Genomic DNA, 27,348 nt, shown 5'->3' with positions numbered 1-27,348 from the left:
TGCCGTGAGAAGGGTCTACCCTCTAGACACAGTTGAGTGAATTTCATTCAGAAAACATCTGTTGGTGTTGACTGGCTCTGACGTGCATTGCTTCTTCTCTGGAGCAGTTGGGAAGTGCAAGTGTGCCTGGTCCCTGGACACAGCTGGGGTGAGGAGTCTTTCATTAAGTAAACAACCTGGGGCAGGTGGGGCTAATTGGATTCAACTGTTTGGTGACAGCCAGGGCATGATGTTTACTTTCCCAGGCTGAATCTTTCAGATACTTCAAAAACTAGGAGCCAAGCTAGACAGATGAAACCCGGACACGGACGGTTCAAATTAAGCTGCTGTAGCGGGCTTTCAACTGTGAATGATTGGACCTACATACAGCAGGCCAAACTGTAGCGCTATGTCCACTAACACAGTGATAATGACATTGGGTAAGAGGTAGTACTAGGCCGCTAATTGAAACAAAACAAACACAAAAAGAAAACCCAAAAATCCCTTAAGATAAGATGGAGCAGAATAAGTAGGAAAAGAACAGAGAAACATTAGGCTATTTTTATATCACCCTCAAGGCTGGTCAGAGAGCTTGATGATGGTATGGATTTCTACCTAAGAACCATAACTTCAGAAACATCTGATGACTCTGGAGATGGTGCATGGGAAACAGAAACAATTCAAGAGGACCTGTGGAAAAGGATTTGAAACTTGAGAGTTTACAAAAGGTGACTCTTGGGCATAATTTAATAACAACCTATAAATAGGCAAGTTCTCATAAGAAGGGTTACAACTGGTATTAAAAAAAACAAAAGAATTATATTGTAACAGAGGACCACAAATTAATATAAAATTTGTCTTAACTGTCAATGTTCAGATTTTTGTTATAAGCAAACTGAAGATCTTCATGGAAAGACATCAGACCAGGTAACTGCCTGTTTCAACTCTAAATGCATGCCTTCTTATTGCATTTAGGATAAAACTCAAATTGCCTGGCCTTGAGATCCTTTGTCAATGGTCCTTAATTCTGGCACACATTAAAACACTTGGGAAGCATTTTAAAAGTATATCAATTGCACATTCTGAAGTGCGGCTCAGCATGGATAGCTTTAAGCTCTCACGGGATTCTAACGTGTAGCCAGAAGTAACCTGAATGATCTACTCCTTGCACCTGTCCATCCTTATTCAATATTCACGTCTCCCTCCTCTCTCCCTCTGTTCCAGTTACACTAAGCTTAATGCACTTAATCTTTGAGCCTCTTGCCATCTTCACACCTCTCCCTCCTCTGCCTGGAATGTTCTCCCCCATATCGCCACATGGCTCCTTCTCAACCTTCAGAATTTAGCTCAAACATCAGGTCCTCTCTGAGATCTTTCCTGATGCTGTCCCTCACCTTGAACCTTTCTTTTTTCTTAAACCACATCACCCTTGTTTCTGAGAAATTTATTGTTTGTTACTTGACTGTATTCTGTGTCCTTCATTAGGGTGTAAAGTCCATGAAGGCAGCAGGACCCTGCCTAGTGTATTCAGTTTTATACTCTTACATCTAGAATAATGCTGGCCCCAGAAGTGCTTCATAAATAACTGGAATAAATAAAATAACGCATGAATGAATGACAGCAATGAAGCACAAAGCACCAGGGAAATAACAGAGGTTATAAAAATATCTTTCTTTGGCCATCTTATTAGTGAATAACAATATTATCAATGAATTAATTTAAAAAATAAATAATAAACACCAGCAGCAATAACGATCAGCCGACAGCATTTACTAGGCATTGTTCCCAACACTTCACATGTATTAACTCTTGCAATCCTGCTAACAATCCTGTGCACTAGGCACGGTGATAATTCCCATTTGACAGACGAGATACCAAGGCCTGCTCAGGATCCAGCAGCTGAAGAGGGCAAAGCCGGAACTGAGCCCGTACCAACTGCTCTGGAGTCTGTGCTCCTGTTAGGATGTCTCTCTGAACAATCTGCAACATTTCTCAGGTTCCCTGTTTCCTCTTTAATTCCACTGCCTCTTCTCTGGGCTTCAGAGCCAGACACACTTGGCTTGGAGCTCATACACAGCCACCCCTGCGCCCTATAACCTTAGCTAGGTTCTGGACCTTTCTGAACCTCCATTTTCTTATCGGTAAGGTCGGGGGAGTCTTGTCTTCTGGATGGTTGTGGCTGACAAGACGGGTTAATGACTGACAGTCCCCTGCACAGTGCCTGAGCGCTTTCCCCAATGTGGCCCCATTCCAGTCCAGGTCGATATTTTCTTTGTAGCAAAGTTACTAGAAGAGGCTCCTATCTGATATTGTGGTCGGCTGAGTTGCGGGGGAGAAATTAAGACTGGCTGCTTGCTATGGAGTCTGTGGGACACCTGGTTGTGTGGGCAGCAACTGTCAGCTGATGTGTGCTCGAAAGGCCTAGGGAAGCTACTCATTTGATCAATAAACCTGGGGGAGAGGCCTCTATACAGACATCACACTAAAAGCTGGAGATGATTATGTGGGAAAAGACACAGTAACACCCATGAGAATCACTTTTGGGACATTTTAAACTACTCGTGCCCGGGCCCAACAGTCAGTGCGCCCAGTGTGGCAAATCCAGTATGGGTGCTTTGAAACCGCCCCAAATAAGTACGATGTGAATCCACAGTTGAAAAACAATGTTTTTGAGAGAGAAAGACATGAAAACCAGTAACTGATCAGATCATGCATACGAAACAAAATTTTAAATTGCAATATAATGGGATGCCAGAATAGAGTTATGCATAATAAATTATAGGAGCAAATAAAAGCTCTCATTTGCTGAGTGCTCTCTATGAACCAGATAGTGTACATATTTTATAAGTGTTCTTTTGTATCTCCTCAATATTTAATAAAAATGAATATATCAGTGCCATGTAAGCCAAGGGGGTAAGGGACAGAACATAGTTTCAAGAGGCAACCAGAAAGCAAGCTTGCATGGAGCTTGCAGAGAGTTTCCTTGGCTCTTTTTCTGATTCTTTTTTTTTTTTTTTTTAGATTTTTTTTTTTTACTTATTTGAGAGAGAGAGAGAGAGAGAGAGAGAGAGAGACCATGCACACATGAATGGGGGGAGGGGGCAGAGGAAGAGGGAGAGAGAATCTTGGGCAGACTCCGAACTGAGTGCAGAGCCTGATTGGGGGGGGTTGGGAGGGGAGGGGAATGACTTGATTTCATGACCCCAAGATCATGACCTGAGCTGAAACCAAAAGTCAGATGCTCAACCAACTGCACCACCCAGCGCCCCTCCTTGGCTCTTCTGAGGTTCAGGGTTAGTTTAGACTCTTGGTTTGGCTCAGGTTGTGATCTAAGGGTCCTGGAATTGAGCCCTGCATCGGGCTCCGTGCTGAATAGGCAGTCTGCTTAAGATTCTCTCTCCCCCTCTCCCTTTGCCCTTGGCCCCGCTCATGCTCGCTTGGGCTCGCTTGCGCTCTCTCTCAAATAAATAAACAAATCTTAAAAAAAAAAAGTTAGTTTAAGTTTTCCAACTTTTTCTCTTTGATTCCACTTTAGAGCCAAAAAGACTTAGCTTCTGGCTCATGCACTCCCACTCCCATCCCCTGTGACCTTAGCTGGGTTACGAACTTGGCAAGGCAACTTCAACCAGGCTCTCATTCCTGCAGGACCCTGGCCTCTGGCTACTCAGGAAACCCTCGGGCCTCAAGACCCATCACAGGTCCTGCTCTCTTGTTTCTGCTATTTAACACAATGGGGCCTCTGAGATCTTAGAACACCGCTTTGATCATGGAGAATGTTGGTCATCCTCCTTACGAAAACCGATGATAGTATTCCCTCACTTAATACGGGAAGTTTTCAGAATTACCTATTCTGCCCATTCCTACCCAACCACACTGTCTACCTAGTCATTTTGATTTCCCAAGCTCTCCCCAACACATCACATCTACCCACGCTACCCCACTGCTTGCTCATCCTGTTCAGTCCGTTAGGAATTTCCTTATTCATTCAGCAAACACACAGAGGGCCAACGAGTTGCCTAGGCCAGGGACAGACCTGGTTTCTGCCATCAGCGATTGCAAGTTTATCCCCACGTCACTCTTTCTTCATGCTCTGGCGTGAGTTCTCAGTCCTGTGTGAACCCTGAGGATGGTTATACTTTCTCCTAATAAAAACATGCTGGTGTTTCCTATCAGTTGAGTCACAAAGATTAGAAGATGTTTTATTTGTATTCACTATCAGGCCCAACCAATGCAGAAAGACCAAAAAAAATGAACGGACTGATGCTGAATTGGAAGAGGCAGAAACTTTAAAAAGCTGTGATTTCCAATCTTTTAATGACTATTTTGGGACACCTAAGCTGCTGGTAGTACCCCAGGACAAAGAGAATGAACAGAGGCAGAGAAGCACTCAGCTTGGAAGGAGCAGGCTAATGGGCCAACTGCCTGATTGCTAATGCAGCGCAGTGGAGAATCCACAGCGGAGTTTTCCTCTAAGCCCCAAGGGGTGTGACTAATTAAGGAAAAGACTTCTAGTCCTCATTACCCTTTTAGGAAACCTCTCTTCATCCAACGCATGTGACATGACATCATTAGACACTACAGTCTTTCTCTCCAGAGTGAAGTGCTCACGGAAAGGTGAGATGTTCCTGACCTTCCCTCAGATCTCCTAACTCCCAGTGGATGCTCGGGTTCTCGTGGTAAACTTAGAAAACAAGCCAGCTCTCAGCAGAGGGCATTGTGAGATTGTGGATTTGATCATTTCTGTAAAAGATATCTGCTGAGAAAGAATCAGATTGCAATGTTTTCCTGCTCCCCTCCTCCTTCCCCAATGTTATATCATTTTGGATCATTTGAATTGTATATGGCTTTCTATTTAAGTCAGTCATTTGCTGGCAGCAAAACTAGAACATTTCCTGTTTTTCCTCTCACTGTAATCAGGATTTGGCTGTCCAAATTAGGACTGCCCTAATTACTCCTCAGCAGGTGCCAATCTGGGGGAGGGTAATAATGGGAAGAGAGGAAGTAAGGACACTTTGCATCTTCAGAGTCATACAATAAGAAAACACTTTCTCTCTAGCTTGAAAAACTTGATTAAGTAATAGGCAACAGGCACCATGGGGTTACATATGGGGTGTGTGTGTGTGTGTGTGTGTGTGTGTGTGTGTGTGTGTGTGTGTGAAGGAGAGTGTGTGTTGTTTTATAACAGCCATATAAATGATTTTCTATTTTTTCCCTCAAAGCTTCACAGAATTACTTTTTCCATCCCTGAGATAATTCTTCCCGGGCCTATAATTCAGCAACTGTGGTAGACTGCTACAGATATTACCTTGTGTGTGAAATGATCTGATCATGGGCACCAATAAGTCAACGCCATTCCAGACAATTTGGCCAGGAGGGATACCACGGTGGTATGGACTCCTGGGGGAAGGAATCAAGGTACTCATGATGACCACAATGTATCAGGAGCCAAACCAAAAGCAGTAGCTATGTTCCAAGAAGAAGTAATATAATGGAGATAGGCGCACTGTTTGGACAAAATGGTGAAACGTAAATGACAGAGAAAGAGTTCAATCCCTAGAAGGACGGGCCACAGCAAACAAAACTATCCGCGTTCCCGCCCAGAGCCAGTCACCGCACCTGTGTATTACATCCTGCCCCTACTCACTAGCCAAAACCAGAATTTCAGCAATGTGCCCCTTTCTCTCTTCCATCAGTCCTCTTCTCTGTCATGTTTTTGCTCACTCCCATGAGGTGTCATCTTGTCCATGGTTTTAAATACCATTTACATGTACTCTTTAAATGTTGATGGCCAGACCCCTTTCCTTTGGATGCCTGCTGCCTATCTCCATGGGGATGCCTCAGAGACCCCCCAAATTTAAGTCCTCACTTGTCTGCCCTGTGGCGTCCTCCATCTCAATAGCTGGTGACTCCATCTTTTCATCAAACAAAAAAATCCCAGGAGTCATCTTTGACACCTTTCTTTCTCTTACACTCTAACTAATCAGGCAGGGCATTCCAAATATATTCAGAATTCAACCAGTCCTCACCATCTCTGCTGCCACCAACCAGCATGAGCGGTCTTCATCTCGAACCCAGATTGCCACAACCGCCCTTAACTGCGCTCCCTGCTTCCATCCTTGTCGCCCTATAGCTTACTCTCAATACGGTGTAAGTCAGATCATGCTGCCCTTAGGACGGTTCCTACAGTGGCTCCCCTTTTCACTCAGAGGAGAAGTCAGCATCCCTACTGTGACCTACAAGGCCCTGCATGGTCAGGCCCTCTCTTGTCTTTGGGACGTCCTCCTAATACCCTCTTTGCTCACTTTACCCCAACCGTACTGGCCTCCCTGCTGCGGCTCCTGAAAAGTGTCATGCGGAGTCCTGCCTTAGGGCCTTTGCCTTCTGCCCAGGCACTCTTTCCAGATACTTTAGCCAACTCCCCAAACTCCTTTGAGCCTCTTCTCAAACGTCAACTCAAGCGGGCCCTCTGGAGCACCCTATTTAAAATGGCAGGCTCCTTCTCCTCTACTCCAGAGTCTGTCTGACCTGTTCCACTCCCCCCTGCCCCCACAATACTTACTATTTTAAAATTCTTTGTGTTTATGCATTCTATTTATTTATTGTCTGTCTCCTCTCTTCTATCTCCAACAGAATGTAAACTCCATGAAAGCAGCATCTTGTCTTTTGGTTCATTGCTGTATCTATAAACTCTTATATAAGTACCCAATAAACATCTGCTGAATGAATGAAATCCTAGAAACCAATATGTTGCTTTAAGGATGGGGTAAACCAACTGTGTCAACAGTTACTGAAATTAAAGAATATTCTGACAGGTTTAATACATTTAGGCAAGGACCTTGGGGCACAGAAGGTCCTTGCCTAAGAGCAGGGAATCACAGAACCATTCCCGATAATCTCAAAGGTATCCTGGCAAATGGTGAAAAATGCCTGAGAGCAAAGATGTTCATAAAAGAAAAGAAAGTAAATGACAGAAATCGGGTGAGTTTGGAGTTATAGGCAAAATTCTAGAACAGATTATTAAAGATGGTTTGTGAACAGTTAGGAAGTGGTCCTCACTTGGGGCCAGGAAGACCTCCCAACGTACAAGTTACATGCCTTTGTTCCTATCCTAACTTGGGAACTCACTGACTTGACAGAAGAAATGGTAAATCTGGATCAAGGTCAAGAGTCCTGGCTTCCAAGGGTAATTTGTAAGCTGTTCAAGATGAGCAAGAGCTCTTAACAAAGGTTCAGCAGAGCAGGGAGCAGTGGGTCCTGAAAGTGGAAGGATACCTCGTACCGTCCTTCGCACACCTGTATGTGCCCACTCTGGGGAGAACTGAGGGAGGGGGAGCCGCGTTATAAAGATTAGGACTGGACGGATACCAGCAAGAAATCTAACAAGTCTCTTATAGGGGCAGATGATAAAATACAGGAGGTACTGTTGTGAATGGTTGTAAGGGTCATCTTTGTCATGAGAATCACAGCTCATCATTTTGGGGGAAACTTACTATTTTGCTAAAAACAGTTCTAGAAGACTAACATTTTCAAAACAACCTTATGAGGGAAGATCTATTACTATCCCTTTTTGCAGATGAGAAAATTAAGGCACAGGGAGGCTGAATAACTAGTTGTTCAAGGTCATATAACTGATAAGTGGCAAAGTCAGCATTCAAATGTAGGTTCCAGAGCCTGCCCTTGAGGTATAATCTGGGTTCACATTTAGAAAACCCCATGAACTCCTGAAGTACTGAGTAATATAGGAATGAGAATCTCAAAGGAAGTCTCAAGAGGTATGCCCCCCAAATTCTCAACTTAGCTCTGTCCTGTTGAACATTTTTTTCAAATGACATACATAAAGAAACTAAAAGATTGCTTATAAAATCAAGAATGACAAGGAATTTGGGGAAGAGCTAAGATTTTCTGATGACAGAATGAGGATTCAAAAATATCGCAAAAGACTGAAATGATGAGCTAAAAATAACATTAAATTTAATGGGTAAATGTGAGATCTTGAATTCAAGTTTAAAAAAATCTTCTACAAATACAGCATAGAAAAGGTAAGGCTAATTTCAACCTTACCCCCTACAGCTAACCAGTGGCCATGTCCCACAAATTTGCCTCCTAGTGTCTCTTGATTTGTCCCTTTCCCACCACCTCCTTTGCCTCTTCTTCAATTCAGGAACTCGTTGCCTCTCTTCCTCTCCCTCTCCCTCCACACTCTTGCCTTTCTAGTCCATCATACACAAAGCTCAGAAAAGTCTCCCTGACGCACAGGTCTGGGCCTGGTACTCCCCATTTATTCTTCCTCAGTGGTTCCCCACTACCTAATTTTACAAGGCCAAGTTCCTTGAGCCTGGTATTCAAGATCCTCCATTTTGGCTCAGCCTTCCTTTCCAAAACCCAAACATTCATCAATCGTTCTTTCTTTTCCTCCTCTTCCCACCTCCTTGACAATGCTCTGGTTCCTTCCTTCAGCTCCTTTAGCCTAAATCCTGTCTAACTCCTCCTCATTCTTCACGAGGCCTACTTCCTACCCTTCAAGGAGGCGCTCCGGTCCTCAAGTCGTTTCTTCCTCCTACAGCATGTCTACCTATCTTATATTTTCTATCACAAGTTAACACTGTGGACATACGTGTCTTGGTCTGTGATTTCCTTTTCTATTCTCTACCGAGAAGGCAAACTCATTAAAGGTATAATCTCTGACTGACTGACTGCTTTATCCTCACACACTCAAATTGTCTCGGATCTGTAAAGGCTCAATACATCTCTGACAAATGCGATAGTATGATGTAATGAGAAGCACCGTGTCCAGCACTGGATTCTACACAAGGAAGGACTTTTGCTGAACTATCAGGCAACCATACTGGTGCTTCCCCTGCGTCCCTGCAATGTCCTTTATTCTGTCTGCCTCCCTACATCCCATCTGTCTTTCTAAGGCCAGCACACAACTCACCTGTGAAATCTTTTCGGACTCCAGTCTCCCCTTCTTTTTCTCTCTCATCTTTCATTCCTTCTACTCTTTTGTCCCACATTGTGCAAGTAGCACCTGATTACATACTGTATTTTCCTATCTATCCTTAATTATATATCACATAAAATTTAGTATTATATTACATACTCTTTTCTTCCCTAATTGTTTCAGGTCTTGTCAACCATACCACAATTGGTTCCTATTATTAGCTTATTACCAGAAGTGCTATGATCTTTTCCACGGCTCGGTGAGATTTCTGAGCTCAGAGAAAAGAAATCAGAGGCAAAACTAAAGGTTTTCAAGTTCATAACAATGGTTTTTCAGTTCTGCGCATGCTGGAAACAGGTGTAACTGTCCTGTCATGATGGTAGAAAGGCTATAGATTAAGCATCCGGAGAAGCACATTTTAAGAACTAAAAAGAAATCATACTGTAGATTATTAAGGGATCCTAAGAATTCGAAATTGCTCTCCTTTAAAGATCTTTTAGGGTCACAAGATGGGACTAACCATGACCTGGCACTTCCTCGAAGACAAATCTTAATGATTCTAGGTTTTCATGGAAATCCAGGCTGACACTTTTTCTCTGTCACTCAATGGCAGTCCTAAGTGGCTCTGCCCCTTGGTCCCTCGCATTCCCTCTATTGGTGTGACTGCACATGCATCCAGGAGGCTATTTCTGTGGCATGTGCCCTTGTCAGGGCCCTTGACAAACGCAAAACTGGTCCTTTTCTAGAATGGTGGAAAACCAGTGTCCCCAAGCTGGGGAATGGCCAGGTTCGCAAATGATGCTCTACCTGCAGGCGGCAGCGCAGGTGTCCCTGTACTCCTGCAGCTTCACGCACACCATGTTGAGGAACTGATCCGAGTAAGCGCTCAGGTCGTGCATCAGGTTCAGGAGGTCCTGCACTGTCTTCTCCACAATGATTGTGCTCTGTGAGAGGACACAGAAATCCATGAGTTGTTTTTTTAATTCAAGTCATGTGTAGGACAAGGAAGGACAACTGGAAGGATGCTATCATTTAAGACGTGAGTTTCCTGGGAGGATGCGACACTGACAAATACCGATTAAAAACAGCTTCAAATAAGTATCTTACATGACGCCGGTCTTCCAAAGGCCTGAGAAAGTACTTTCTGTGGAAAGATGCAGGACAGGGGTTTATGGATTGGTTTCATGGAATTCTTGGTATCCGCAAGATATGGGTATGGCTTTTAAGAAAGAAAATACGTATTTGGTTGGAGACTGAGTTATCGCCTCCAGGGTTGCACTTTGAAATTAGGGACCTACGAAAGGCAGCTCAAAGAAAATGCCCTCCGGGATCCATTTTAAAAGTTTCAAAACCATCCACCTCTTCAGAACAACAACTAACATTTGTATTGTGCCTTACAGCTTGTAGGATGTTTTCACATACACAGCATATGTTCTCTTATTTGAGACTCACATTAATCATGGTAATCATGAACATTGGGTTCTTCCAAGTGCAAAGTGCAGGGGTGGGGGGCACCTGGGTGGCTCAGTCAGTTAAGCGTCTGCCTTTGGCTCAGGTCATGGTCCTGGAGTCCCGGGATCGAGCCCCGTGTCGGGCTCCCTGCTCAGTGGGAAGTCTGCTTTTCCCTCTGCCCTTCACCCTGCTCATGCTCTTTCTCTCTTGCTCTTTCTCAAATAAATAAATAGGAATCTTAAAAAAATTATTAACAAGTGCAAAGTGCAGGGCCAGGCATGCTACACACTTCAGCTCACTTCATCCTCTCAACGTGCCTACCCGTCAGGTGAGTCCCACAATCACCCCCAGTTTAAAGATGAAGAAACAGGCTTAGAAAAGGAAGTAAGCAGAGCCAAGGGCTGCAGGCTTCACTCTTTTAACTATACCACTCTGCCTCGGAGCTAGCTCGGAGTTCCCTGCTTGTAGTCCCACCATTTTCTTGTTAGATCAGAGTATTTCCTATTGTTGCTGCCACCACAGAAGCACTGGCCAAAGGGACTCAGACATATTTTAAAAACAGATTTAGAGAAATATCCCAGGGAAACAATAATAAGCCCATCTTGCAGCTAGAGACTGATAGCACTGTGCAGCAGACCAGCGTTCTATCTGCAAAGAGGCATATTCATAATCAACTCTAAATCTTGGATTTAGACAAGACTGGGTGGTTGAAACCACCAGTTTATGCCTCTTTCAAAAGGAGAATTACACTGGAGTAAATATTAATCGCAAGCCTAGCACCTTGGAATCCTTTGATCAATAGCTGGTTTGTTGAAGATGAATATGTATTTATATATGTATTTATTTACATAGAATTACAGAAGCTATGGTAGACTTGGCCATAAGAGTAAACATTAAAAAAAATTTTTTTTTTCCTATGCTGACAGTGACCTGTGGAAAAAAATCAAAGGCATTTTATTCTGCTTAAATGCGGACTATGGGGTACAGGGTCTTGGTTAATTTTTTTTTCTTCTAAAAATAAAAAGAATGGATAAAATTGTACAGCTTTTCTCAACACAATGGAGGATCAGCTTGAGTTATGAGTTCCACGTGTGTGCTTATTCAAGATTATGTGGCTGCAGAGGTTTCTTATCTTCTCTCCTGCTCCCCCACTACCTCCCCCCCACCCCGCAGTAAAATAGTCAGAAGGCGGAAAGGAAGGAGCAGTTACATTCTGTAAGGCAAACCTCAGAGGAAACCAAATTACAGTCTCTATAGAATCCCCACAAGTTCAACTTCGTTTTCCGTATTGATTTTAAGAATAAAGCACTGCAGCTTCACCCTGATCCATAATCCCGCTCCTCTGTATTTGTGTGTGAGTGACAGGAATTGATTCTGCCTCGCTACATGTCCCCACGCTGCTCAGAAGAATCTAAAATTCTCATCCTGATTCAGAACACAGGATATCCTGTAACATGTGGACAGCAATTAATAAAGGAGAGTGGAGTTCAGCCATCCTAACAAAGCCTCCTTAAAATCTAAAACACCATAGGGAAGAGGAGCACGGGGAGACTGCTTGGGTTTATTGAGAGAAGGGGCCTGGTTCTATTTCCAATTAAGCTATTGATAATTAACTCCAGGCAGGTTTGGGTAACCTCTTCCTCTCTTATGACTCAATTTGGGTCTTTTAATAACCAAGGATGCTTTGGTGGCTCCTCGACTGGCCTTCATCACTCCGGGATTCGATCAGTGGGCTGGTGCTTTTACACAGAGGGAAAGATGTCTAATTGTTCTCAGGTCATCTCAGGTGTGTTTGGTCTTCCTGATTAGATGGTCAACTTCTCAACAGCAAGAGTGGCATTCTTCATTTCCCTTTGTCTACCTCCCATCCTTCCCCTCCCCCACTGGTTTACGATTTCTCAGGACCTTCAGGACAATGCAACTAAGAAGAGAAACAGTATAATAATGTTAGCACACATAAATAAACTTCTCCGAATGTCACATACGTCAGGGATGCTAGACACCAGCATCTCTGCATTCTGCAGTCTCGTTGGGTGGGTTCAGGGTGGTTTGTGTTTATTCCTGTGACCATCGGAGGGGAAGGGGAAAATTCAAGCACATGGGAACATCCCCCAGAGATAAAGGTTTTGGGGTAAATAGGAAGTACCTATAAGGGAATGATTAGAATGCCATAGTTTAATTCTAATGATCGTGCTCAACAAAAAGCCTAAATGTGATGCTATATGATTACATACAATTTTCCAGCTATTTGGTTGGTTTACCTTGTCATGGTAGCACTCTGGATAATCAATCACTACATTCTCTTCAAGGAAAATGACACTGTAGTTTGCCAAATAATGGGTATTTTTACAAGGGGAAAAAAAAGTTCCCATTTTCCAAGAATTTATTACAATTTCCAAATCAGTGGCTCTGACAGATAGGTGTTGAAAATATCAAATTTCTAACAAGGTCAATTCTGTTTTTATTTATTTGATCTCTTTGGAATCTCAAATGATGTATTGACTTGTTATTAATTTTGGGATTTGCCAATGTTGAATATAATGACTTTATAATAAGTAAAACCCTGATTATATTAATTATAATTTCTACTAAACATATCACAGGTGATTGATATTTGTTTAGAAACAACTCAATTCTCATTTCTTGCAACTTATTACCAGGTAATAAAGTCTGGGCATGACATGAAAAATGAGAAAAGGAAAAAAAATCCCAAGATAGCGGATGCAATAAAAAAGCCATTGCTATGAAAAATAACTAAAGTTTCTTATACAGATGCTCCAGCGGGCTACGATAGGAAGAGGGTGTTCAAGCACCAGCTCTTTGGTTCTGCGCTCTAAAAAAAACTTTAACGAATGAACGAAGATGATTGGGCCTTTAAGACCTTGTCCATTGTTTGCCAAAATGGGGCTCTGCAGCATGATACTAATAGTAATATTATAGAAAATGGACTCGAAGTTCAAGTAATTTGGAAAATGCCGAGTTAAAGAAAACTGAGGTGGTTTCTTCACTAGAGGACTTTGGAGACTTTTACTATGCTAATGTCACTGTGAGTCTGAAAGAGGCAAATGTGGTATTCAATCTTCCCTTAATTATTTAAGAAAACATTTTTCATAGCACAGCATAGATCTTTTCACATCTTCTGGAACAGTGCTTCCAGAACACGGTTTGGGAATGACTCCCCAGTTCTCTGGTTGTACTGATGAGGATCCTATGCCTAGCGACATGCTTGAGGACTCACAGGGAGTCCAGCTAGGGAACAGGGTGAGAATCTGAGCCTCTTCCTCCTCAGTCCCTTCTCTACATGCCCAGCCTTTTAAGTTCTGGCCCCTGCCCCACCTCTCTAACCTTCTCTCCAGCTCCACCGAGCATGCTAACCCTGTGCTCCAACCATAAGAAACTATTAGTTATTCCTTGACTGCATCAAGCTACTTCCTGCCTCTGTGTCTTTGAGCTTCCTGATCTCTGGGTCTGGAATGCCCTTCCCAGCACATGTCTGCCATCCTTGAAAAGTCAGCCCAAAGGCTACTTGCTCTGATTTAGATGCCCCTCCTCAGTGCTACCCGAACACCCTAGGTACAATTTAGCCCAAGCCCTCAGTGGAGTATGGCACCCACTGGTTCGCTTGACTGTCTCTTCCGCTAGACTATCTATTCCTTTGATCAGTGACTATCTCTTCATATTTCTACTCCTTAGTAGCAAAGTGTCTGGCATATTGTAGGTGTTCAAGAAATGTTTATTAATGAAAATGCACAGCACATTCAGAACGGTGAAAAGACAGATTTAGAGTAGAATTATGATGCAAAATAGTGAGCGAAAAGCCTGACCTGTGAGGTGGAATCAGACCACAGCCTCTTTATTACTATATTACTGTATCTTAATTCCCACGGTTCTAACGACTGAATATTTATTGTGACTACAGATTTCAGATTTCTCTACAAAAATATCCTGCATTTCACCTGACTGTATGATTTTCTGTAATGGCAACCCATTATACATACAACCAAATGTGCTAATTTTAAGAAATATAAATAAATTCACAATTCAAGAAAAACAAAACCAAAAACCTTGAGTTTGGAGAATGCAGTCTCTGTATGCGTGCCGTTTTAGTCCCCGGAGCAGGGATGTTTCAGAGATGCTACAAAGATCCCAAGGTTCTTGAAAACTGCTTTAGGAAGCATTTGAGAGAAAACAGTAAATTCAGATACACCCCCACACTACCACCCACACACCAGCAATTGTGGAGGGAGGGGGCTTCACAAATGTTAGATGAGGACAATAATGTTTCTGTTTATTGGGACATATTCAACTACAAGTCAGTAAAGGACCATACTGTCCTTCCAGTTATTATCAGCTCCACGTGATAGCTCACTATGTAATAGCTACGGTAATGACAGTAATGCTGGAAGCCTAAAGGAAGTCTGCTTCTCATTTTTTAATCTATATTTTGATTTGTGTGATGTTTAAAATGTTCTGAAAGGGTCTGTTCCTTTAATAAGCTATCTGGTAAAAGTCTATGCATCCAGGGAGCTGGTACCTGAGAAAATGCCCTTGTACTCTCTTCCCCATCATCCTCCACCTCACAAGCAGAGGGATCTGTTAAAAACTTATGTCTCCTACAGAAATGAGTGCTTATGTCCATCGAAAGACATGAACACACGGAGTCATAGCAGTTTTATTTATAATAGCAAAAAAAAGGGGCGATTGTCATATGCATCAGTAACTGAAGGGGCAGATACTGTGTGGTGTAGTCACACAATGGAATACTACAGGGCAATGAAAAAGGACGAGCCACCACTGCATGTGACAACATGGCTGGATCTCACTGACCGTGAGCTGAGTAGAGCATTCAGACACAAAGGGAAACAACGGCATGCCTGCTATTATTGTAGTTCAAAAACAAGCAGAAGTCATTTCTGGTGGTAGGAGTCAGAACAGTGGCCACCCTTGGAGGGGGTGGGTCCTGACTGGGAAGGCGAGAACCTTCCAGGTATTGGAAAGATCTTGACTGGGCAGCTGTTCCATGAGTAAACACATACGTAAAAATTCTTCACACTTAAGATTTGTACGCTTTATAGTTTGTAAGTTCAATGTCAAAAGAAAACATTTAAAGTGATAACTGGTTATGTTCTCACCAACTTAACTCTTCAATGCATGAGGCCCTGCATTCTTCAGGTAACTGGCAAGGCCCTTCATGACAGGGCTTCTGTCTACTCCTCCAGCCTCGTCAGCTACCATTTCCCCTTGCCTCTCTGAGAACCGGCTACCTGGGGCTTCTTCAGTTCTTCATTCCCATTTCAGGGCCCTGTACTTGCCTACAAAGTTCTGTCCCCCGTCTTCCTTTCTTAGAGTACTTCTCCTTATCTTTCAGATCTCAGCTAAAACCTCCTTTCTGTAGAAAAACTTTTCCCAACTCCCATTAGGTCCCTCCTGTTAAAAACACCTATAACATCTCTCTCCTGCCCCTTTGGTTCTACTTCTCTGGAGAACTCAGATGAATACACCTTTGTTAGGGGCAGGAGAGATCCTGACTGGGAGGGACATCTGGTTGGTGGTTACGTACATGCATGTTAGATGTCAGTCATAAACAATTCTGTCCAACCATCATACAAATGAATAGTACCCCTTCAACAACTCGTCTGAGAGTACCATCTGTATACGTGCGTAAGTATTCTAGTACAGTGGTTTTCACCAACCGGCCATGCTTAAACTGTGAAGATGTAGCAGTATTGTTGACAATACTACTACAGACCACTGGATGCCAACCGTTGGGAAGGACCAGAAGCTGTCTGTGGATAGGGCTGGGAACTTCATTGTTAAAGAGATACACCTTTATTACATCAATATTTTCTCTGGGCCAAATAGTAGGCTAACTGCAGGAGATAAAAAGCCAGATGAGACAAGGTTCCCACCCTCCAGTGGTCTTAGATATTAGCAGGAGGAGACCAACGAGTTCACAGATAAAGACAATAAAGTCTCACAGGTGCTATACTGGGCAACTGTGTATTTTACAGCAGAGGCAGAGAGAAGGAAAGTTAACTGCACTGGGGTGGGGGAGTGATGGGAAAGAGTAAGTTATCATTGAATTGATTTCTGAAAGATCAGTAGTGACTTACAGATTGACAAAAATGGGGAAATAGTACTTGAGGTAGAGAGAGCAGCATGAACGTGAAATAGCGTGGGGTTCAGGGAAGCGTGAGCTGTTCTTCATGGCTGTGATGAAGGGGGCGTGTGTGTGTGCGCGCCTGCGCGCGTGCGCGTGTAGATCGGGAAGGCTGTGACAGGAAGTCGGAGCTGGGTGTTGGAGGTCCTTGCATAACAATATGTGTACTTGGTACCTAAATATTTGGAATATCCCTCTTTTACCCTCTCCAGCAAGGAAATGCAACAAACTAATCCTGTCTGATGTCACTAATCATTAGATGATCCACTCCAAGTGTAGGAAGGTAATTTCAAAAGGTTCTACTCCTGAGAAAAGACAAACTTCTATAACCAACAGGGAAATACATTCTGAAGCTCCATTTGGCAGGCTGAAGAGAATTATGGTTTATAAATAGGCTTAATCAAAGAAAATATGAGGTCAAATTTTGGGCAACCAGCAATACTATATATCTCTTTAGAATTCACATACATGATTATAAAATTTACCTGTCAGTTAATAACTTGGAAAATGTATTATGATGTAAACTACTCATAATATTTTCTTAGCATTTTGGCTAGAGGATCACTATGCTTGAATAAAATCTGTGCCTAATATATCTTATAAGCACAGCTGGCTCTTTATGAGGTTTATTTAGGGGCTTGTGATTTCATATTCAAAACAAAACAATGTAGCGGGAAAGGGGAAAGAAGTATACAACAGTGGTGCTTAATTAGACTGTCAGATCCGAGGGGGTATCTTTGTTTCCTTACATGCTTCCAATCAATATGACTGTATATCCAGGTTATCAATTGCCCTGGATAGGTAATGGAACCCAGGGAGTGGAAATACATCAATGAAGAGGTGAACGTTGGCACCTGTAAGAGATATCCTCAACTCTAGCCCCCAACACACACACACACACACACACACACTCTTCCAAAATACCTTAAAGTTGCTATTCAGCAAAATACACAGTGCTACAGAAGATACAGAAATAGAACAATGTTAGCAGCTATAGTACTTCTTTTGTGCCAAGCGATGCTCTTGAAACAAGTGATATTTCAAGAGAAGATGCCAGTTAAGTGCAAAAAACACTGTAGGGAAATAGCAGTGAAAAGGTGGGAAAGACTGAACTGGGATCTGGAAGATGGGTGAGGTTCAGAATACATGGGGAGGAAGCAGAAAGGTATTTCAGACCAGGGAAAAGCTGGTCTTACGTAGCAAACAGGAGACAAGTGTGGCTGGAGGGGGAGATTCCTGTTGAGGAACCAGAGGAGAAAGGTTGACTGGCCAGGGGGAGCCCACCTGAGGAAGGCCTGAATGTCAGGCTGAGGGCTTCCTCCTGGGGGGACAGAAGCAGGGCAGTGGATGAGGGGGTGGATGGAGCTCAGAATCCCAATCTTAGAGACAAAAGGAACCCTTGCTATCCACAGTCCAATTCTCTGGCTTTAAAAAAGAAAATCAAAACAAATATTAAAGGGCCTGTCAAATGTACACAGCTAGCTTATGACACTTCAAAATCTAGACTTCAGGTCTCTGAGCTCCCTCTGGCCAAAGCTGATGATTAGAGCACCAAATGGAATAAATTATTATAGTTGATGATTTTTTACTGAAAAACATGAAAAATCAACAGGAAGAAAGAGAAAAACTTGTTTGTCACCCTTTGAGGTGACTATTGAATCAAATTCTTTGAGAACTAATAAAGAGAAAGAATTATGCATTTACTCTGTCTTTCCAGTAGGAACCATATCTATTTCAGGAGTATCAAATAGGGAAAGCTCTCCTTTAATGAAGAATGCCAACTAGGAAATATAGAAAAAGTAACAGAATTAGAAAATCATTTTATAGCCTCTAATAAAACAACTGATTTGGGTAAAGATTATCAATTGGTGTTAAAACAAATAGATGAAAGTTGACAGGGAAAATGAATGTTTTTGTAGTGGCAAAGATAGACTGCACAGATTACTTTCTGGTCACACGAGGAAAACCATAATTGCATGATGGAGGGACCAGACGGTCACAACTCTCATCCAGGGGTCAACCTTCACATCACTAATGTTAGGAAGCCAGCTCTTACAGGTCTGTGGACGTGATGGAACGTGAAATCTAGCATCATCGATTATATATTCTTACTGACACCATTTAACTTCAATCCAATCACTTTTAGATCTAACACCGAGTAACAGGAAACAGAGGAAGCTATGAGATGAATACAGAACATGGAATATTGTAGAGCACAGGGGGCTGGGTCTGCTCAACACATCAGCGTTGGAACAAGGACTGTTCTGGATTAAAAGAGCCGCATCACAATTACAGCCCTAGATGGAATCCTAGTTTGGCCCAACTAGTTGTAAAGAATATTTTTGCAAAACGTGGGAAATTTCAAATTTCTAGATATCAGAAGATATTAAGAACTTACTGCTCATGCTCGTTAACTGTGACAATGTGATTGTGATAATGAAGAAAATGCTCTTGCTCTGTAGAGAAGTTATACTAAGGTATTTTGGCAGGAAATAGCTTGAAGCCTTGCTTCAAACGTGAGAAAACCAGATGAAACATATGAAGTACTAGTTCTCAGATGCTGGAGAAGGAAGGTAAATGAGGTGGGCCCCACGAACGCCCCCAGCTAGTTTCCAGGCCATGGTGCAGGAAAGGGGGGACCTGCATGGAGCCTGGGAGTCATACTGCGCGAAGGAGATAGAATCTGGAGCTTTGGAAGGTTAAGGCAATTAGGGCTTTGTGGGGTGAAATACTGGAGGGGAAGGAGGTGTACAGAGGGAGCAAGGGAGAGGGAGAGATTGAGATCTTTCTGGAGGTCTTTAGCAGGGTCCCCTCAAATCTTTGGCTGAGTACTGATCTGTGCCAGTGGGGCAGGAATTACTAATACTGGCGAAAGAACTACCTGGAAAAAGCAGGTAGAATTCCCAGACTTCACACAGGGCGAGGGATGGTTCCCATTAGCCAGAGTGGATGAGCAACCTCATAGATATGGCATCGGGTTGAGTCCTCAGGAAGGTACTGCACCTCGGGTAGTGGGGTCAAATTAGCCTTAGACTAAAGGTTGCCCTGGACATGTCTCACAAAGCCTGGAAGCAAACCTCAAAATGATCAGTGTAATTCTATCACTAAAATGTGTCCTAAAACAAAGCTCAATAATATTTAAAGCACTACAACAAAATCCAGCACCCAAAAATGTAAAAAAAAATATAATAATAAATCACCATGTCCAGCATTCAACAAAAGGTTACCTGGCATGCAAAGATGTGAGAAACTACATAAGGAAAAGGAAAATCAGTTAAGAACAGTCCCAGAAATGACACAGATAATAGAATTAGTAGATAAGGAGGTTAGAACCACCATGATAAATATGCTCCTATGTTCAAGAACATAAAGCAAAACGTGAACATGACAAGAAGAGAGAGAAATTGAAGACACAGCAATAGAAACTATCCAAAATAAAACACAGAGGAAAATAATGACAATGATGAAACAGAGAGTCAGCAAACTGTCCTTGGGACAGTATCAAGCAACCTAATATATGTAACTAACGTTCCCAAAGGAGGTGGAAGGCGGAAAAAAAATATAATGGCTGAACCTTTTCCACATCTGATGAAAACTATATGCCCACAGATCCAAGAAGCTCAACAAACCTCAAACGGAAGATGACAAAGACTACAGCAAGGCACGCTATCACCAAATTGTTGAAAACCAGTGAGATTAACAGAAAAGAATCTTAAAAACAGCAAGGATAAAGGAAATGAAGTCTGAAAGGAAAAATGAAGAATTCAGGCCTTTTGACTCCCATTTCTTTCTTTCTTTCTTTCTTTTTTTTTTTTAAGATTTTATTTATTTGACAGAGAGAGACACAGCGAGAGAGGGAACACAAGCAGGGGGAGTGGGAGAGGGAGAAGCAGGCCTCCCGCGGAGCAGGGAGCCTGATGTGGGGCTCGATCCCAGGACCCTGGGATCCGGACCGGAGCCGAAGGCAGACGCTTAACGACTGAGCCACCCAGGCGCTCCGACTCCCATTTCAACGTTCTCTCTAATGCCCCCAACTCTGTGCCCAGTCCTGGGGAGGGTGGTGTGAGATGGGAGGTGGACGAGGCAGACGCACGGAGGTGAGAGACGCAGGACATCACAGCAAGCAGACTGCCCGGGGCCCCAGCAGGAGTCCAGGGTGGCCTGAGCAGCAGTGAAAGGGGGAGAAGAGGGTCTAAGAAAGAAAAAAAGAACAGGGACAAAGACAAAAAAAGTGAGGAAAACAAAGTGTGCAAAAAGCCCAGAAAGAAGAGTTTCAAGGAAGAGGGGTTGTGCAAGGGCCTCTGATCTTTATGAACAAACAAACAACTCACAAAATCCTCCAATGGAGAAGGAAAAATCTCCAATGTCAGACTGACCCCAGGTAACAGTGTGCCCTGGAATTCTGTGTCCCAGTTGTGTATTTCTAAATATTCTCTTTCTGCTTAAAGGGCCCATATTATTCCATGGTCTACCGTCTAATTATATGCACATTAAAAAACAAAAACAAAAACAAAAAACCCGTCCTTCATTCTTTTCCTTAACCCAACCAACACAAATTGTTTTTTTAAAAAAGGTAATTTATGGGGCGCCTGGGTGGCTCAGTCAGTTAAGCGTCTGCCTTCGGCTCAGGTCATGATCCCAGGGCCCTGGGATCGAGTCCCGCATCGGGCTCCCTGCTCCGCGGGAAGCCTGCTTCTCCCTCTCCCTCTGCCTGCCGCTCCCCCTGCTTGTACTCTCCCTCCCTGTCAAATGAATAAATAAATAAAATCTTAAAAAAAAATAAAAAAGGTAATTTACACAAAGAAAAATTTAGTAACAAGAAGCAGCATAAAAGTAAAAGGGCATGAAAAAGAACAAATATAGGTGAACTTCCATGAAACAGATATATATTCAAAGATAACCAAATTCTAGCCCTTAGTTGACTTGATTGATGAATGTATAATACTCAAGTACCCTTGTTTCCTTTCTCGCTCTCTTTTTTTACTTTAAATTTTATTGTTATGTTAATCACCACACATTACATCATTAGTTTTTGATGTAGTGTTCCACGATTCATTGTTTGTGCATAACACCCAGTGCTCCACGCAGAACGTGCCCTCCTTAATACCCATCACCAGGCTAACCCATCCCCCCACCCCCTTGTTTCCTTTCTCTTATTTTTGATAATACCTATAAAAAATAACCAGCATTTATGGGATATAAAAAACACAAATGTGAGAACAAGCTACCTACCTGTCTATCCATCTGCCAATCTATCCAATATTTACTGAACACCTACTATGTGCCAGGCATTATCACTATGCGACATTCTGCGAATATAACAATTATAAAGAAGGGTGTCACACAGAGGTCTAAGAGCTTTATAGGCATCATCTCATTTAACTCCTTATAAATTCTATTTATGTATCTATAAGATGGGTATTACTATCCCCATTTTATAGCTGAGGAAACTGAAGTACTAAGAGATCAAAGAGTTGTCCAAGGACACGCAACTAGAAGATTGTAGCTTCAGTCAGGATGTGAACCCAGGCAGCCTGAGCCTTTTGCTGCTTCTAGTAAAAACAGAAACAGTGAGTGATGAGTTAATCTCTTCAGGCAGCCTACGATGCCAGGTGCAGCCCGGTCAAGGCGAGTAAGGACTGACTGTGGAAGGGTGTCACCATGACCTTCAGACGACGGTTTCGGTGCTGCCACTGGTGGAACCAGAACCAGATTTATGGGAAGCTGTGGAGGCAGCGTGTGGTGAGGGGACACAGCCGCTCATCTGAGACATCTGTTAGTGAGAGGGAGGTGTGAAGTAACTCAGCAAGGAGACAGGACAGAGTCAGGATAGGAAATGGAGACTGAACTCTGCTGCTGGTCACTAGGCTACTCTGTATGAGCAGCCTTCTGGGGGCAGAGGCCACCCCAATGCCAGCAGCCCAGCCAAGAGACTCTTCAGCGACACTTCTGAGGCAGCAAGGGCTCTGGGCTCCTGTTTCTTCATACCTTCCCAATATCTGGGCTCTTTCGTTCACCCAGAATGGCTATCTTGTGTGAAAGCACTGGACTATGGACCTACTACTGCCATACAGGCTCAGGCTAATAATCCAAACTATCTTAAAGTTATCTTTCTGAAATGATGTTTTTGCATAATTTGCCATGCCCTGCTAACAACATCACCATAACGATTTCTAACACCCTTCTTCCGGAGAACTCAGAGTACTTCGCAAATATCTCAGTCAATATCCCAACAGATTGTGAGAAAGTGGAGCAGTCCTTATCATTCCTATTTTTTAGCAAGTCTAACACTTAAAGCAGTTTCAAGGAACAAGTATAACACTTAGGAAGACGTTTTTAAAGAACTCCAGAATATCAAGCTGCCACCAAAGGTGGCCTGAAGTGTTTGCATTTCTTTATATTTCTCAAATCCTCGTTCCACTCTGATTCGTTTCTGTCATGTTACAAAGGATCTGTATTCACAGAAACCCTTCTCTTGAGGTAGTAGTATTATTCAAGCGTTTTACGTGATCATTTTGTCCTTTTAAAGATTTCGTGTCCTTAGCTGCTCCATTTAGTGCCAACAAACAACCAAAGCTGGAAATTCACAGAGCAGAACCTTTATGTTTCTTCTTTTTGCTGGCAAAGGCAAGGTCTCTTTGGCAGGAGGCTCAGTGACCCACAGTGGGGACACAAGTCGTTAGGGAAGCGTTACGAATATATAAATCGTGTCAGAGGAGGAAGTCCGGCCGGACCCAGTGGGAGACGCATACTTTGCACACATTCGCTCCACTCTGTGCGGGCTCACCTGTCTTCGGTGACTCGTTCCATCTAACAATCAATTATGCTGACAAGTTTCCCTACACATTGTTTCAGCCTCAGTTACTCATGTACCTCAGAGGTGAGATCTGGAGCCCTCTTAGGGGAAGAATGAGCAGGGAGCTTGGCTTCCAGGAAAGTAGAACATATGGAACTGACTGGGGGGAGACAGCGTTCGAGCAAGCGTGCAAGCATGCACACACAAGGGAAAATTTGTTCAAGGCTAGAGATACAACTCAGATATGCCTCATACTGGGAGAGACGATAAAATTTGTGAAGAGCGAATACCTTTTTAAAAAAAATAGGCCTTGTTTTTGACAAAACTGGCTGTTGCAAACCCAGCATCCCAGCCATTTTCTAGGAATAAAGTTAACGGCTCCATATGATCGCTGCACATTGAGCAAACCAGTATGCGCCACTGAGCAGAAGTCAAATGACGAAGACACAGGAGACCTGGACTCCGAATATGGTTTTAAGACTAACTCTGAGACACTGAACAAGTTATTCTTCCTTTCTTCATTCTCAAGGAGTGCAGTATTCTTTGTCCACCACAGTGACGTCTCCAGCCTGCCCACCAACTTGGCCTTTAACCCACCTTCCCAAGTTTAGGAGATGAGTCATTAGCATTTATCCTTCCTGGACTTTCATTATCAAAGCACATTATTGATGAAGAGAGAGGCCTACATGAGATCAGAAATTACCACAATGGATCCTGATGAACTAAATTCAACAGCATCCCGCCAAAGTTTGTGTGAAACGAATGGCAGGAGAACCACCCACATACTGCCCAGGAAAGCAGCTTTGCTCCTGAATCCAAGAACGGTTAGTGGTTAGAAAATCAGAACAGTGAAGCTTTGATGTGTTTCCTTCTAAGACAATCTCTTCACACAGCAAACACCCACGCCCACTGGGAAGGATACAGCCAACACATGTACAATGATTTCCAGACTTTAGGAGTTCACCAACCAGGAAAAATAAATGAACCAACATAGATCCAACTCTTCATTTTGCCAAGTTATGATGCTTAAAATAAAACGAAACAAAAACAGATCACTTACAATACCACTCTTTTTATAAAAGTATGATAAAAACATGAATATTTTAACACTAAGAAAATGGAGGAACATACCAGAAAAAAGTCCTTCCCAAGAAAGTAAACTGGAAAACACACACACACACACACACACACACACTCACACACAAACACTACACTGACTTTAGTTTTCCCATTTCCTGTGCATCCCATGTTCGACTGGCTGGCCCAGGTGGGACTGAACTGGGGACCACTGTGCTACGACTGGAGGGGGTAGGAATCATTCGCAGAGTACATGCTTTCCAGACCACTATGCCTAATGAGACATAAATGCCAAAGGACAATGTTCAACTGTTGTGACTGTGCTCAACCGTGGGGTGGGGTGGGTTTTGATTTTAAGTAGGAAGTCATCATTCTACCAAACCGGGGCCTCATATTTACTCTAGAGTCTCTTATTAGACCAGGGATGAGAAGATGAGACAGGCTCATATGTTTTTAAAAGCAAGAGAAATTAAGTACACAAAGATTCAGCTGTCACAATGTTATCTTTGGATTTTAAGTATGAATTTTTTTAAAACATAAAATTAATACAAAACTCAAAAGTATTAAATGGAATAATAAAATTGTTCAAAGTCTCTTCATGTGGGTAACTTAGAAGGCACTTTAAGAGCATGCAGATACAATTTGGAAAGAAAACTCTAATGATTCATAAAATTACCACAGTTCCCATGTAACTGAAAACAATAGAGCCTATTGCAAAATACAGAGAGAGCATTCAATTCATTTTAATGGTTTCTCATTTTTTTTCTTTTAAACTCTCTGCTCCTTTTATCACTAAGATTTTTTTTTAAATGAAAAGTAGAATGTCCCTGCTGCCCATTTTCTTCTTGTATTGTTTCCCTTTTGTTCTAAAAATGAGGGTAAAATTAAGTGCTTAGATCACTAGAGATTTCCAGATGGTCAGACAAATGGGTCCTGAGGCTCCTGGGCTTGCGGTTTTCATAGACACGGACAGACATCTCCCACTCGGTCTCCATGGCTCTTGCTCAATACAAATTTGATTTAGCCTAAGTACCTTCAGTGTGTGACAACCGCATTTCCGCCTAGAATGAGGCTCCAAATTGGCTTAATTGCTTCAATCAAAATGGGAATTTTCTATGTATTTCTAAAGTATCCCTTTATTTTCCAGGTACATGTATTTGCAATAAGACAGAAAAGGTTTATATTACATATATTTGAATCTTCGCCGATTATGCGGAAATGCGACTATTTTTCTTCTTATTTGCTGTCTTCCTTCCTGCTCTTGACCCCTCCTCTGGTTTATTTTGTTAATCCTTTCCCTGGTTCCCTAGAGCTACTGTTCCTGTGCCACCACCCCAAGGCCAGGTCTGCTCTGCTCTTCCTTATTTTCATGTGTTTCTTTTGCTCTTCTAGAATGGAGAACTTCAATTCTCTACCACACAGCAAGACTGCAGGTCGGAGCTGGATAACAGCTGCAAGTGTAGATTCTGGTAAATAAGTATGCATGTGTTGCCTACTGTATGCCACACATTATTCCAGGTGCCCTTAAACTGTTAACTCATGTATTTATGAGGTAGATACAATTACCTCCACTTGCCAGATGATAAAACTGAGGCATTCAAAGCTCAAGTTCAGGAGCAAGCCTGAGGTAACACAATACAGTGAATAGTATGGTCTGAAGAAAAGCCAGTCAGTCTGGCTCCAGAGTCCTAGCCTTTAAGAAGAAGGAGAAGGAAGAAGGAGAAGGAAGGGGGAGGCAGAAAACAGGGGCACAAAGAGAGAATTAATGACTGACTCACTGAGGAGTGGGATGGAGGGAAGGGCAGTCTAGGAGCGGCCATGGATCAACTGTAAAAATCTGCGCTCGGCGTTCCCGAGGCCTCTAGGCAAAGAAATGGAAGGCAGGCATGGCCACACTGGAGGAAGAGTTTTGTCACCTTGAAGAGAAATGGTAATGGATGTGGCTGAAGGTCATTAGTGACAGTAATGTCAGCAGCAGAAGAGAGTCACGTGACTGGCAATGTGCTGGGAAATGTTTGACCACTGGCTCTCCAGGGAGACAAAGGGAGTCCCGACTGGTTAGTGTTTGCTGCTTTCCATGTGGGTACACTCCCAGCATGGCTAGATTTCACTACCAATGTGATGACCCTGAACTTACAGCTGGGGAAAGATGCCCAGTAACACCCAGAAAAATATAGCATTTCTGGCATTAGCTCAATTGATGCAAAAACCCAAGAGCACAGATAATAGTAAAATGTGGTAAAATAATCAAGAAGTGATGGGTTTGAATATTTATTTCCTTTGTTTTTAGTATTTTAGAACTTACTTTTATTTTTATTTTTTTTTATGATTTATTTATTTGAGAGATACAGTGAGCACGAGCAGGGGGAGGGGCAGAGGGAGAGGCAGAGGGAGAGGCAGAGGGAGAAGCAGACTCCCCGCGGAGCAGGGAGCCCGATGCGGGACTCGATCCCAGGACTCTGGGATCATGACCTGAGCCGAAGGCAGACGCTTAACTGCCTAAGCCACCCCGGCGCCCTAGAACTTACTTTTTAATAATGACTGTGTTTTAATAACCGGCTTACAAAATTTCTGAAAATTTCACAACAGCTCTTAGAAGCCTGTAGGAGCCAGCAGCCACAAACCATGGGGGTGATGCACCGAATGCATCTATTCTCAGCTAAGTGGATGGGCAGGGGTCTAGAGACTTGAACCTCATAAAGTCCCAGATTCACCACAGTGAAGAAATGAATGCAGGAAGAGGGAGACAAAGAAAAATGACAGAGCTTCTGAAAAACAAATTATCTACTCTAATCTGAGGAATGAAGAAAGAGGTTACGTGTATAAAAGAGAGTTTGAGAAGGTAAGTTCGGAGAAGGCCTGAGTCTGTGTTCTCAAAGATGCTACAGGCACCATGAGGGGTAAACCCAAAGAATCCTGCAGAGTGGTGCCACCCATCCTCAC

General features: G+C 42.9%; 1 protein-coding gene across 1 annotated transcript in view; it reads right to left on the bottom strand.

Annotated features, from left to right (window-relative positions):
* The window catches only part of EXOC4 (exocyst complex component 4), a 728,355-nt gene that overhangs the window by 136,395 nt on the left and 564,612 nt on the right, over positions 1–27,348 (bottom strand). The window contains exon 12 of the mRNA XM_025854871.2: positions 9,728–9,864. Coding sequence (XP_025710656.1) covers positions 9,728–9,864 — 137 coding nt within the window. The remainder of the gene's footprint in view (positions 1–9,727; positions 9,865–27,348) is intronic.

This window comes from Callorhinus ursinus, unplaced genomic scaffold, assembly GCF_003265705.2.
Source record: "Callorhinus ursinus isolate GAN/ISIS: 27379988/994484 unplaced genomic scaffold, GSC_fseal_2.0 scaffold12, whole genome shotgun sequence".
In the NCBI taxonomy this organism is placed as follows: domain Eukaryota; kingdom Metazoa; phylum Chordata; class Mammalia; order Carnivora; family Otariidae; genus Callorhinus; species Callorhinus ursinus.
This window is presented reverse-complemented; position numbering and strand designations above follow the sequence as displayed.